Source organism: Myzus persicae, unplaced genomic scaffold, assembly GCF_001856785.1.
Source record: "Myzus persicae strain clone G006 unplaced genomic scaffold, MPER_G0061.0, whole genome shotgun sequence".
Taxonomy (NCBI): Eukaryota; Metazoa; Arthropoda; class Insecta; order Hemiptera; family Aphididae; genus Myzus; species Myzus persicae.
Genome location: NW_019103697.1, coordinates 708,436 through 724,192, shown reverse-complemented (window position 1 = coordinate 724,192; position 15,757 = coordinate 708,436). Strand labels below are relative to the sequence as shown.

At 38.2% G+C, this 15,757-nt stretch overlaps 2 protein-coding genes across 2 annotated transcripts; both read left to right on the top strand.

Annotated features, from left to right (window-relative positions):
• The first annotated feature begins 1,817 nt into the window (after positions 1-1,817).
• LOC111035071 (repetitive proline-rich cell wall protein 2-like) lies at positions 1,818-3,304 on the top strand. Its single transcript, XM_022316575.1, has one exon. The coding sequence runs from the start codon at positions 1,959-1,961 to the stop codon at positions 3,075-3,077; it is 1,119 nt and encodes a 372-aa protein (XP_022172267.1). The 5' UTR covers positions 1,818-1,958; the 3' UTR covers positions 3,078-3,304.
• Positions 3,305-13,739: 10,435 nt separating this feature from the next.
• Positions 13,740-15,483, top strand: LOC111035073 (proline-rich protein 4-like). Its single transcript, XM_022316577.1, has one exon. It carries the CDS (start codon positions 13,837-13,839, stop codon positions 14,800-14,802), a length of 966 nt encoding a protein of 321 aa, XP_022172269.1. The 5' UTR covers positions 13,740-13,836; the 3' UTR covers positions 14,803-15,483.
• The last annotated feature ends 274 nt before the right edge of the window (positions 15,484-15,757 follow it).

The window sequence follows — 15,757 nt, the reverse complement described above, 5'->3', positions numbered from 1 at the left end:
GCCGTTGTTTTTATAGGTAATCAGCAACATTATAACAGTTTACAATATAGAAAGTCACTAAAATATATCGATAAAGCAATTAATATCCCGACGACATGACAATAAATTAATTGCTTACTGTTTAATGGGCGTGTACTTTTAATTTCAATCGGATTTGGGCTTTAATATATTTTTAAATTAGGGTGAACATTATAATAGAGTCGTGCAAGATTTTATATTTAGAATACGTTTTATAATATTTGTATTGTTTTTACATTGTTGAATGGTATTCAAACCGTCATCTCATTATATCGCTAGACTACAAAGACGAGGGAATACCTATTACATTTTAATATTTTGTACAATTATTATTGTCGCAGCGATTCGACAAATAGTTGAAATTATTTCTCGACTTTGAGAATTCTTTTTTTTTAAATACATCGTATTATTTGTTTCGTATATAATACACCATTGTATAACGTCTAGTAGTACTTATTTTCCGACAATAATAAACGACATTCGTATACCAGTATCTGCATTTTTACAAATATATTTCATTGCATAATATCGTCGGACTGAATGCAGAACAAAATGCGTGGACCACATATTTAGTGGACAGGTGGAGCTATAAAAAAATGCAGCACAGTATATAAGTACATACCTATATTATATTATATATAATAATATATATATATATATATATGTATTCAGGAAAATATTGGTAACGACATTTTTTATTTTTTTCCCTATTCGATTTTAAATAATTAAAAATAGTTTATATAATTCACATGACCGGTGTAAAAATAATATATTTCATAGGTAAGTGATTAATATTGTAAGATCAGGTTAATATACGAGCGACACAGTTTAATTATGTCGGACATACACTATTAATATGTTACGAGTCAACGAACAATAAAATATCATATAAATAGCTATAGAACCTATACCTACGTAGTACGTAGGTGTTATATAATAATTGATTTTAATCGGAATTTCATAATTATTCGTATGGGCACCCATTTCTCCGTTTCGTTTAGATCATTAAAAAGATTCCGATATACAACTGCTGCAGCTATTACAAACAAATAAGAATATAAAAGTAAAAAATAATAATAAGCTAAGCTTGGGCGTCGCGGTGACATTTCGAAATCGCATCGATCGTGATACAAGTCGTAGTGTCTATATTTCGAATACGAGTATTATATGTAGTACATTGTAGTCATCGATAAAATACCTCAGACATCTGAGAGCAAAAAACATCTCACAGCTACGGTCGAAGAGGTAAAAAAAGGAGATGCACTGCGAGTCGAAAATCCAGTGAGTGTCAGTGACAGTAGTAACGAGTAATATTATAATGTGATACTAATATATTTTGTTATTTTAAAGAATAGATTAGAACTAAATATTATAATAGTCGTGACCAACGCACACGTAGAAGGACGACCCAGCCAACACGGGAGACCACAAGTGTCTAGCGACAGACGTTTCCGAATGGAATTTGCGTCTCGTGAAAAACAAAAAAATGTCGTATATCTTATAATTATATTATGATGATGATATTATTATTATGATATTTAAATGTAATGCATCATCGGCGGCGGTGGCGGTCGTCGTTGCGCAATCGCGTAATATCGTGCACGGACCTCGGCACAGAACCGGCCGGCGGTCTATAGAAAGTAGGTCTGACGCGGCGGCGGCGGCGGCGGCGGCTTCGCGTGTCCTCTTCACCGCCTACCCTCGATCGGCGGATCGGCGCCGCGGACCGTCTCGGGGTAGGGGCGACCGGGACCACTTCCTTTTTCGGGCGACGGACACTACAAAACCAGCGGGTCCTGGTGATCAATGGTCAGTCGTCGGTCACCACCGTTCAACAAACTATCACACTTGCAACAACCAAAGCAGCTGCAGCAACAGATAGCAATCGCTCAACAAGGCTGATAATAGTATTATCACATCGTCCGCCACCTGTTAGCACGATGAAGGGTTTGTTGTACGCGGTTTGCGCGATCGGTCTGTGCGCTCACGCGTTCGCCACCGAAGAAGCGAAGAAGGACTCAGTCAAGGCAGCGGAACCTAAGGCGGCGGTGGCTGCAGACTCCAGCAAGGGCAAGAGACACCTTTCGTCATTCGGTTATGGCGGTTATGAGTCGGACGGTGGATTCGAATCTTACGGCAGCGCCGGTTACGGAAGCGCCGGTTACGGTTACGCCGCTCACGACATCGGTTACCACGGTCACGCTCAATTGTTGTCCAAGACCATCGTCAAGGAGGTCGGACACCCTTACCCCGTGCCCGTCGAGAAGCACGTGCCATACCCAGTCAAGGTAGCAGTGCCCGTTGACCGCCCATACCCAGTCCATGTACCCCGCCCATACGCCGTGCACGTTGAGAAACCAGTGCCATACGCAGTCAAAGTGCCAGTGCCACAGCCGTACGCAGTCTACAAGGAGGTGCCATACCCAGTCAAAGTGCCCGTCGACAGACCATACACCGTCCATGTGCCAAAGCCATACCAAGTAGTCGTAGAGAAGCACGTCCCATACCCAGTCGAGAAGCATGTCCCATACCCAGTCAAGGTTCCAGTTGACCGCCCATACCCAGTCCATGTACCAGTCGAGAAGCACGTCCCATACCCAGTCGAGAAACACGTCCCATACCCAGTCCATGTACCCGTCGACCGCCCATACCCAGTGACAGTCGAGAAGCATGTCCCATACCCAGTCGACAAGCCCGTCCCATACGCCGTCGAGAAGCACGTCCCATACCCAGTCAAGGTACCAGTCAAGGTCGAGGTGCCAGTGCCATACGAAGTCCCAAGCCACGACGAATACCACGGTAGCAGCGCATACGAAAGCAGCTCATATGGCAACTCATACGGACCGTCCCACGGTAGCTCTTCATACAGCAACTCGTACGGACCTTCCTACAGCAGCGGCTCTTACGGACCATCATCCTACAGCAGCGGCTCTTACGGACCATCATCGTACAGCAGTGCCTCTTACGGACCATCCCACGGTATCTCTTCGTACAGCAGCTCATACGGACCATCCCACGGATCGTCTTCCTACGGATCGTCTCACGGCAGCTCGTACTGATATCAAAAGCTCCAGTCATAATATATTTTATAGGTTAGGTTACCGTGTTTCGCTGCCCTCGCGAACAAAGCCATTCGCGACTGTCGGCGACAGCATCACCAACGAAACAATCAAAATCTAGGTATATTTTTTTTTTAGTTAAGTGACATTGCAATCAATATTCTACCATCAGTATAGTACCATAAAATATATACAACATGTCAACATTATGTCATTATTTGTCTGTTAACATAATAGATCTCAAAGTATAGAGTTGTATATCAACTTTTTGGGTCGTTGCAATATAATATGTTTTTTTGACTGCAAACGTTCAATTTTAATATGTATTTTTTTTTTACAAATTTCATTGTATAAATAGTTTTTAAAATATGTATTTTAACATCAAGCACAACATTATACATAAAATATTATATATTTTACATATAGATAAAATATTATATATTATATTGTGAAGCATTCGAAATAAATTTGTTTTCGTGTACTTTATATTATTTTTTATTATTTTATGCTTTATCCTATTTTTTTCCGTGTGTGCATTCAAAGCAAAAAAAACTCAACGTCGTTCAGAAAAAAATATGATTCTTTTTGAGTTTTCTCTCTTAAAAATCAATCAACCGTGTAAAAAATGGTAATTTCACAAACAACGGTCTGCTAGCAGTAATATACTATGGTTAAGCTCTGCTCGTAAAATTAAAATTACGCTAAACCGTCGACGGTCAAATCAAACCCGTGATTAAAATTCCCTTTGGTAAATTATAATTTATTAATTATTTAAAAATATATTGTTATTATTAATTTAAAGGACAAAATTTACCACAAGAAACAATTTTATCTTAAACTTAATATATGTCTAAAAAAACCTCACTAAAGATGTGCGGTGGTATATACATACTATTATATTATACTGCACCGTACTATATTAAAAATACACTCTTAAAATTATAAATCATATCAAAGGTTTCCATTAAAGTTTCACAAGTAGACATCGGCATTGGTAGATTTGCATAAGGATTAGTAGTCAAATCCGCCATAAAATACTTTGTGTACCGCAGGATGCCACAGCAAACTTTCTGCGAAACTTTTGTTACGTAAACCAAATGTTGTTATACTGTACTATATACAGTACAACGTTTTTGAAAACTTTGCAAGAGTGTTAGGTACGCGATAAATTTCTAATGAACCGAATAAACCGAGTGCACTTTGAATACATCAAATCACTTCAAAATAATAATATATGCGTGTTGCTCGAGGATGAGTGTTTTGCGCTTAAGGAGAGTTTCGTCATCGTCATCGTTATAATATTATTATTATTATTATTATTTTTATCGTCACTGCGCTGCTGGCAGGAAAACGGCGGCGGCGCGATTCCAAATTCGAATAACACGTTGTCCCGGCGGTGATCGGAGGCGCATTATGCTCCGGTACAAAACGTATTGTTATTTGTGAATGTTAAATTATGATGAATAAAGAAAAACAAAAAAACATCCCCTCTACGATAATAGTAATAGTATATTACTACACGTTTCGGTGGAAATTAAACCTTCTTCGGCAGCCGACTAGCCGACTTCGACATTGTACCGCCGCGTCTATTATAAGAAAGGCGATAGTACTGCGAAAACTCTACGCAAAAAAAGAATCAGTCCTTCTGCTACGAAAAAAACGAACACCTGCCGATATAATATAATGCCTAATACCCATTTAAATGCACAGGTAATAATTGTTGTAATAATAACAATAATAAAGGTATATCCAACGTCGTCCGAAGGTCTCTCGAGCCGAACGGCGTTTTTTTTTCATTCTCGATCGAAATAAACAAATTGGTCCGACGACGCGACGGCGGAGAATCATTAATTTTTAATAATAATATAATGGTTTTTCTTTTTTAATAACGCAGTACGCGCTCACCTATACCTACCTATACATTGTACACAGTACATATTATTATGTGCACAGAGCAATGAAGTACGCATATATATATATTATGTATTTATTTGTGTGTATATAGATAATGATTATGTAGTGCAGTGCGTTTAAATTCGATTCGCCTGTCGTAAAACGAACGGAGCTCGCTTAAAATGCGAACAATCTAAAACACGCGATTCTAATCTCAAACATCGTTACGAGGCTCGTCGATGAAAAAGAAATAAAAAAAAAAAAAACACCAAGAAATAATAAAAATTGAAGAAACACATAAATCACGTGCGCGCCGAACGATTCGGTCGTTTTCGAGTAATTTGACCGGCGCGACCTTGTCCTAGATGGCCGGCCGGGTTTGCGGTCGACCGCGATTTTTCGTTCAATCGACGTAATACCAGACTAATATGAAATATTTGAAAGAGAAGAGCGCGTAGGTATAGGCTCATAATACTATACATAATATTATTATATTATTACACTGTACGCGGCTGACCGGTAAATCGGATGGCATTCGAGCGCGTGGGAATTGAAGAGTTTCGATTTCTGTACCTACGAATAAATAATGAACATATTATGATGATAAAGTTGAATCCTGCTCGTTTGACGACGGACATCGCGAGGTTGGTATTCGATGGACGGTTGACAATACTGACGTCATGTCCGATGTAATAATATTATAAAATTAATCTTGATTTCGTTAAAAAAAAACAGTAATTTTCGTCTAATTTTACAATTTTATTGATTAGTAGTTGAAATCATTATTCCAATCGAAATCGTCAAATTATATTTTTAAATCCATTGATTACAATTTATAATTCTGTGTTTGAAACTATTGTATTAGAGTATTGGAATTAACCTCGCGAACCCAGTACGACAAGTTCTATGTTGGTGTACTCAGAGGGGGGAAATATTTTTGCAAGATTAGCTCAACTAACGTACATAGATATATCAGTTAATGCATAAAATAAAGTAAGTACAACACTTATAAAATATTTTTTAATAACTTGTTCTAGAAAATGTTGTACACCAAATGTTATAGAGAACTCAAAGAAAAATGCCAATGTGGCACTTCTCTCATATTCTTCTTCTACGATATTACTCGCCCCGAAATGTATACTGAAGAGAGCAGGGGCATAACGGTTTTAATATAACGAGCGATAGGGTACAGTGGAAGTTGACATGGCGTCAAAAAGTTGTCTCACCCCAAATATATATAATGTATATATGTACACACAAGTATATACTGCAATACTGTCGCTAGAATATTGCCCTAATATTCTTGTCTCCTCGCTGCACTTTCTTGATTCATCTTTTTTATTATTATTGCTATTTTTTTTTTTACACTCGACCGTACACCGAGAGAGTCGTTAAGCCGATTACATTTTTTCGGTTCGGTCGTCTCGTTATTTGTAATGGACGCGCACACGGCGACGATGAGAACGAAAATCAAATCTGCCATGTGCGCCGATGTTTGTTTTGGGGAGAGGATCTACGCTCTCGAAGCACTATAATAATATAGTCTACTTATAATATTTGCATGTATTCACAAAACTGCAGTTTTATACCAATTTTCTCGATCATTTTAAAGCCAAATCAGGTGAAACTATAGAAATAGCATTATTGCAGCGATGTGATCGCTTGTCCCCGGAGAGGTGCGCCGAGCGATAGTAAAACGATCTCAAAGTTATTAGCTTATAAATATTTTAATTTATTAATAATAATATAGTAAACTAGGACGTATAATAATATATCATATATTGTACTTGAAATATCTTTACCCGAAACTGGAAAACCGTCGACGGTCGTTTCGCATATCTTTTTCCGATACAGATCGAAACGCGATCATCGTGTATAATAATTATTTCCGACGTTATAATAATATATTTAAATATATATTTATATATATTAAGAACTAAAACACTTCCGGCAGCAACGTTTATATTATAGCTTAGGTGTGCACCATACACAACCATACATATATATATAGATCATATAATTTGTGTCTGTATATATTTACTCTAGGACGTCGGCTTTCAAACGCATCGCGATATATATTTGCATTATTAGACTATATTTAGATACCAGCTTCTAACACTACGATTAACGATAGTATAATATACAAGTCGTAGCGACGGTCTTGATTAATTTACATAGGTCGACAAAAACGGCATTATAATTTATTGGCACGGTCGTAATTCATGGGTTTCGTGGTCGGTGGGTAGCGGCGACTGGTGGGTGGAGTGCTGGTGAATGAGATCGCATTCGAAAATGTTCGACAAGTCGGGTGGATGAAGAACGGTCATCGAGAAAACCAATCGAGTGGTACTGTAGTTTAATAATAATATAACAGGGTTAAACCTGCCTGATATATAACTATATTTATTGGACACTGGTGCAGTGGTTATATTCTAAGTTGAAAATTAAAATGTGTTTCTGTGATACAACATAATATTATGTTCTTAATGACACTGTCTTATTCTGCGTTTTGAAATAATATTAATATGTTAATATAATATTATGTTACACACACCACGAGTAACGCCCGTCCGTATTGAATTCATAATTTTAGTAGTAAAATAATTAGATATTATTATGTTATAAATTATAGTCACATTCGTTTGAGTTTGAGTATATTGCCTGTATACAATTAATGTGATGGATATTATATATGAATAATAGATTATCAGATTCGAAACGTTAGAAAACCTAAATCTATTAAAACTGAAATATATCATAATATGCATACATTATATTATATTGGGCGTATACTGAATTTTGTTTAAAAATATGTCATATTTTTGTTACCTACGTATTATGAAAACGAAACGATATATTTTTCCCGCAGCGTCCGTCCATCTGGCAATCATATAAGTGCATAATAATTAAATTGAACACGATTTCTCGTGTTTAACGTCAAAAATATTATTATTACGATAATAACATCACATATGCATTTTAGAACTCGTTTTTTTTCATATTTTTTTTCTCCATTTGATAATAGTTTTCGTAATATTTTATCAAAACATAACCGCTTAAATATTGTGATAGGAGTAGGATTACATGCGACCGGAATAATATAATACATATTTCTGCCAAACTATAGTATAATATTGGGTGTGTTTTATTTAAAACCACGATCACGTGGCTTTGTGACCTATAATTAGATCGTACGTTGCTGCAAGAAAACGTTTTTAACTTTTTTATTATTAGTCGCTACACCTTCCATACTTCGTAGGTATCTTGTACCGATGTACAATGATAAAATAACGAGTCATCTGCAATGTTAGTGTGCGGATGATAGTATGTAATATATATACAACAGGTGCCTGTATAATTTAACATTACCTCTACCTACCAGTATATTTTAATAATATAATTTTACATGACGTATACACCTTAATTTATCAAAGTCCACTAGGACCGCGCAGAAATTACAATTTATTATTGTGAGGAGGAAATTTAAAATTTACATTTCAGCGATATCGTTTGAAAGAAAACCACCCAAAAGAAGGGAGACTTTGCATGCAACCCTCTTTCTCAGGGATACCACTAATAGATGAAAAGGGGATTGGAGAAAAAAAGATGAAATATTTTCACCCCATCTAAGTACATGTCCATAATCCATATATATATATATATATAATATATATATATATATAATATAAAAATATACGTATAAGATGCAGTTTGGTACCTACTCACCAGGGTCGGTTTCTTTTTACATTATCCATCTGTGTGTAATACTTATAGCAACCGTCGTATTTCTCTTTTGATCGTTACTAAATCATTTTTTTTCTTAAATATTTTTTCAATCATTTACCGCTCTATATATCCGGTTTTATGCAACTAGTGTGACCGAGGAAACGTATATCAAACTGACAAGGTAAACATATATCTTTTTTATTTACGTCCTCACGAATTCAACTAGACCAGGGAAGAGTTATACTATATTAATTCAAATTTTACAGGACCATATGGAACACGGCCGTCATAGGATACTCCGGAATCCGATTATCGCTGTGCACCTAGCGTATATTTAACTTATTTCGGATTGTTTATCATGGTAATTAAATAACAATAACGAATCGTTATTGTGGATCGTGTCCTCGAGTGGATTACATAAACTGTATTCTACATAATATTCTACATACATGCACACACACAGAGGACATCGACAGAATTGTCTTGATTTAACCTTAATAATATAGTGATTTCATATTTACGACTTTTTAATTTTAGGTTTGAAATTACATAAAATATTATTTTAATCACTTACACACCACAGCATACAGCCAATGTGGTACATGATTTATGGTTTTGAGTAAATGCGCATCGCGTGCATATGACGATTGACCAAATAAATAAAACGTAGTATGAGGTTATATATACATATATATATATATTATATACAGGTTACAAGTGAAAAACACTATAGTGAAAAAAGTGCTATATTTAATATATTACATAATATTATTGTGTATTACATCAATTAGATAAAGTTCTACAAAACCTTAATTTCTTGGGTTCTAGTACAACTGTGGATAAAAAGTGTAACTAAAGTCGAATGATTCAGTACACGCACATATTACATATTATGGTATTTTATAACGCCAAACAAGGATCGAGAAGAAAGATAAAACGGTCAACCTCAGAATGTGTAACACAACCCGGCAAAATATCGGTGTCATGCCATAATATTATAATATTATTATCAAGTAGCCTCCGCTGACCTGTTGCAAAAATTACGTAAAATAGAACAATTGCAATAGAAATTTAACCCGATATGGTGAGAAGTATGGCGACGGTATATGGATGAAGTCCACCATGGACCATGACACTAGCACGAATATATAGGTGACATAAAATGTAATGTGCACCTTGAATTACGTGGTGGGTAACGGTCGGTCGGACATATATTGTGCATTAGATCCAAAGGGCACAGACTTTGTAAAATAAAATGTCTATCTAATATTATATTAAAGAATTAACGCAAACACATGCAATCTTCTCAGTCACACAATGACTGTTGAGGACCCAGTAAGTCATAACATTTACATTTTATTATAATTGTTAGGTATTTAATAGTCCTGCAGCAAGCCGCAAAACTTCTTATTATACCTTTTCGAAATTACGAGTTATAAAATAATCTCTTAGTATATAATACTATTATTATAACCGTTAGCAAGCTGCAGTTCTCGTCAAACGGCATAAACTCAAAAGTTATTTTAATATATTATATAGGTAAAGTAATATACACTTAGGCTTCGGCACAGTTTACGTCGGTACTAAAAAATCTACCAATTTACGATTGCAGTTTTTATAACCGTGTAAAAACTAAAATATATGAACAAAGTATTTTAAATTACTGCAGCAGAACAATTTACATTATATTATTCGAAACAAATAATTGTTCATATAAAATGTTGTATAGAATAATAAATGGAATTGCATTATATAGTCGTATTAGAATTTATTGTTATTATAATAATATATAAATAGTTATATACGTATAAAATGTCTAATTTTGTGTTGTTACCGAAATTATATTATTTTAATTTTAAACCAAAACTGTGATAAAAATATCATTAATGTTGTGGCACATTTATAGAATATTATTAGCCAAGAAACACACTTTAGTATACTTGTTATGAACTTACTCCAAAACGATAAGAGATTTTGGATAGATAATCGATAGGTACTTGCATTGATCTTGAATTTAAATATCAGAAAAAAACAATTTGAATTCATCACATGTTTGGCGTAGAAAAATACCTAAATAAATTGTTCACCGGCCAATATTTCAGACTTCAATAGCAAAATAATTGCATGCAGACAAATTCCGTGTAGCTGCCATCAAAATAAGTCGAGTCGTGAGTGCATTTTCTCACATTATTACTTAATTGTCACGTCGAAATGAATTCCCGTGCAATAACAATATAATACGGTTACAATTTACACAACATTGGTCGAAATCTAACAACTCTCGTGTACGTATAATATACGACGAATATTGGCTAATTCACTGAGCGTTATTTTGACATAACAATCGGGAATACGCTGCTTGTCTAATATACAGTATATAATATAATATCGTTATAATATTATACCTATGATTCGTCATCACCGGTGATGACCACGGTGCTGCGCTCAACAGTGCGTTTAATCACCAAGTAGTCGTGATGCGCCCGGCGAGGGGATTTTTCGTGAATTATTCATATGCGCACCTACTACTACCACTACACGAGTCGAGTGATTTTTCCGAAAATTTGACGTCCCGCGCTCCGGGTACGCAATAATAGAATAATATGATTTTCTCTCCGAGGGGACGAACGAAGGCCAGCTCGTGCACATAGGCCCGGGTCGAAGTCGAAGAGCTCTCGCCGTCATGTACACAGAGGCGCGTGCGGTAATGTCATCAAACTGCCGCTGCAGCAGGTATTAGTCACCCGTGCCGACCGACCGATCGGTTTCTAACGAGCGCGGTCAGATAGGATATCCCGAGTCCTGGCAGGCGAGGAAAGCGGCGGCGTCAGGGAAAAAAGGAAAACCCTCCGACCCGACGGCGAATAATATGCCGTGTATGGAGTATATAATACACTGCAGAGCGTCAAAATCGAATAACTGCAGCGGCCGTGAGGGTTGACAGGGTGGGGCGGGTTGGGGTGACGGCGACCCCCGCCGTCTGTCAATCAGCGGCCGAATTATTTTAATAAAGGAGTGCACAAATTATATATACGACTGCGCCCACCGTGAGCCCTCTCCGGCCGGAGACACGACGAGGGTCCCGACGCGGACCCCGTTATACACAAAATAATCATAATAATAATATTATAATATTACATTATACGGACCGAGGTACGAGCGACGAGCTCCGGAATTTCTATGCGTTTTCATATTCGCCATCCATACGTTTGAAGTAGGTACGCCGAACCTCCTACATCAGCACACCAATCTCCGATGATGAACGTTCGCGGATGATGAGTTACGAATTAGTAATATATTAATTTTTTTTTATGTATTCGTTGGCATATTAAAATGTGCAATTATTTCCAATCATCTCCGGTGGCCGTTCGTTTAGACAATTTAATATATTATAACTGCCGAGATGGGTACAAATTATTATACTTATGTCCTGAATGGTAATCACATTGTCGTTAACCACCTTACGATTGGTATACTTAATACCTACAACCTACCTTACCAATGGAAAACCATTATTATTAATATTTATCTACGATGTTATAATAGTCGCATGTCGAACGATCTACCACCGTGACGTTCTTCCCAGTTTCAAAGGCTGTGTACGTGTTCATTTAAGTTTCGATATTTCGAAAACAGAAATAGGGCTTTTTCTCTTTCGAGGACCTTCACGAGGAGATGACTGCAAGTGCCAAGTACACCCAAATATGCCTGCGGGTTGCGTGCTTCGGATAAATGTGCGCTCGCACAAGATTTAAGGACGTTGTTCCGTTCTCTCGATTATCAATGCAATCGTTATTATTAAAAAATAATATTATGCATACACACGTCGGAAAGTTTTTCAACCAACAAACAATGTGAACGAGTGTTTTATAATAGTGCTGCACTGCTGCCAATCGTATGGTAAGTTTCGCGATAATCTCCAAAATGCTAAAAAAACAGAATATAATATATTATAATATAACAGCTGCAATAACAAAGGTATGCCATGCAGTGTCATATTTATGTTTTCTGTATTTTGAGTCACTTTTCAATTTTCCGCCTCTTCCACCCTATCCCTTCTATAATAGCCCTAATAATATTATCATATTATGATTTATAAAATATGTATTCAAATGTACAATTTGTTATATTATTATCTTCTATAAAAAAAAACAAGCATTATAAATGATTGAATTAACATTTCCAACAAAAATTTTTTTTTTAATTTTGTAAAATAAAAATGATAAAATATGCCGCACCCAAAATGTCAACATGCGTAAAGGTTCTGTGTCTGAATACGCCTATGACCTATTGAGCAAATCTTAAAAGATAAAAAACGCTTTACGCCCACACTCATAATACAATATGATTATGTTTACTAAAAATCGAACAGTGTCGTAAACACTGCGACGGTACGTTCCTTACACCGGGTGGGTGATTTAGCTGCGCAACACCGTTCATCGACATCTGATACGAAATTTGTCCACAAAGTTCCAATGGCATGTGACATCGACTTGTTGCCATCCACAGTCCACCTAAAATTCGGTTTGAAAGCGACGTGGCCATACGAGACGATGGCAACAATAACGTTCGGATGGCCGTTAGGTATGTCATCGGAACGACCGCGACAACAACAACGGAGCAGCAACAGCAGTAACAACAATAACGTAATAATATTATGATATTCGTGCTCGTAAAGCGACTAGCGCGCGTCCGCCGGCCGCCGTCGACCTTGACGCACAAATCTCGATTTCTTCCCGTTGTGCATGTTGCGGCTGCGGCGGCAGGAAAAAAACGAAACGAATAGAAGTAAAAACAAGAGTGGTCCGAGCTGGTATGCCATGGTATACGCGCTTACTATATAGGTACGCCGCCGAGTGAAGTATTAAATAATAGTAATAATAATAGCATGTGACACTGAACCGCGGGTGTACCTATATAGAAAGTAGGTCTGTCCGTCGGTAGCTGCGCGGCGGGGTGGGGTGGGAGCGAAAAACCGGCCTCCGCACCGGGTCGGTGGCGGTGGTGGTGGCGCGGCGGTTGGCTACATAACCGGCGGACGCCGACGACCAGGCAACACTCACGTCCAGTCCGGTCTGCCGAGACGAGTACCTGCTCCTATAGCCACCACGACCACCACGTCAAGCACACGACCACCACGATGAGATCGACTTTGTTCGCGGTGTGCGCAATCGCGCTGTGCGCGCACTGTCTGGCCGCCGACGACAAGTCGGCCAAGAAGACAGAGGCCGCAGCCGACAGCAAGGCCCAGGGTAAGAGGAGCCTGTTCGACACCGGCTACGGTTTCGGTGGCGCGTCTGCCGACAGCTACGGACACGCCGACATCCTGTCCGCGGGTTACGGACACGGACTCATCTCTTCCGGCGGTTACGGAGCTGGTTACGCCGACTTCGGTGCACACAGCGCATACCCCGTTGGCGGACACGATTCTTTCGCGGCGTACGGTGGACACGAAGTGTACCAACACCACGTTCCAGTCAAGACCATCACCAAGAGCGTTGCTCTGCCATACCCAGTTGAGGTAGCCAAGCCATACCCATACCCCGTCAAGGTAGCCGTGCCAGTCGACCGCCCATACACCGTGGACGTGCCCCAGCCATACGCCGTGCACGTGGCCAAACCCTACCCAGTCAAGGTGCCAGTGGCACAACCGTACCCAGTCGTCAAGGAGGTTCCAGTGCCCGTTAAGGTACCAGTCGACCGCCCATACCCAGTGCACGTAGACAAGCCTTACCCAGTGTACGTCGAGAAGCAAGTGCCATACCCAGTAGAGAAGGCAGTCCACTACCCAGTCAAGGTACCAGTTGACCGTCCCTACCCAGTGCACGTACCAGTCGAGAAGATCGTACCATACCCAGTAGAGAAGGCAGTCCACTACCCAGTCAAGGTGGCCGTCGACCGTCCATACCCAGTGCCAGTCGAGAAACACATCCCATATCCAGTTGAGCGACCAGTGCCGTACCCAGTCGAGAAGCAAATCCCGTATCCCGTCAAAGTGCCATACAAAGTGGCCGTTGCCGTCCCATACCCGGTGAAGGCTTACCAACCCGACCACTACGAACACCACGAACACCACGACTACCATCACGGCAGCTCCGGATACTAACGTGACTCCATTGTAAGCAGCTAGTCACCACCACCATCCCCCCACAACCCCTTGCCCCCACCCCAAGTTACCAGATATTAACTCGCGCGTAATATATAATATAATAATGCCATCGTCCTTTTTTTTTAAAATTTTCTTCGAGCCAAATCAAATTCGCCATCGGGTCAAATATATTATATTCGTCCGCTGGCGCGTGTCATGCAATCAAAAAAAATTTAGTCGCGAATCGCACCGATAACCTCAATATTATTATATCATCATATTCTTCGTGTTCAATATCTATAATAATTCTTAGGGAGAAAAACGAAAAAACCATAAAAAAAAAAGATCTCGATAGTTTTCACCACACGGTTGTATCAACTTTGTTGGGCCGTTGCAATATTATTTTAATACAACGATAGTTTAATACGCACGCGTTGTGAATATAACTTTATATGAACGACGACGTAACAATATCTGCGCGTGTTATTCGTATACCTAAGCTCAATATATTATGTATACATTATTTTTTTTTTTAATTACATTTTTTATTAATATACGTTTATTAATTGAATCTATGTTTACAGATATGTAAAAATACAATATATAATATGTTTAAATATATTATACGTTGGTAGAAATTGACGTGACGAATTTAATAAACGATACAATATATTATAATATATTGTGTAGTATATAAAATATATAATATTTTGTCTTAAAAGCTTCTTATTATTTTTTTTCTATCATTTTATGTATTAAAGTTTGTATAGTTAAAACGAAAATAATAATAAAACTATTTAGCGAAGAGCGTTAAGTGTTTCACTATTTCACGAAGACGATAGCGGCGGCTGTCGAAACGTTGTACCTACATAAAATCCGCAAAAGTGAAATAAAAAAAACTCGTTGTACCTTTAATAGGTGTTTGTATCGGTTGAATAATAACGACCATTCGGCCGGCGTGGCGGACAACACC

What these genes read in the sequence shown, in the direction of transcription:
- LOC111035071 (XM_022316575.1), top strand. Translation starts at nt 1,959, where the DNA reads ATGAAGGGTTTGTTGTACGCGGTTTGCGCGATCGGTCTGTGCGCTCAC.
- LOC111035073 (XM_022316577.1), top strand. Translation starts at nt 13,837, where the DNA reads ATGAGATCGACTTTGTTCGCGGTGTGCGCAATCGCGCTGTGCGCGCAC.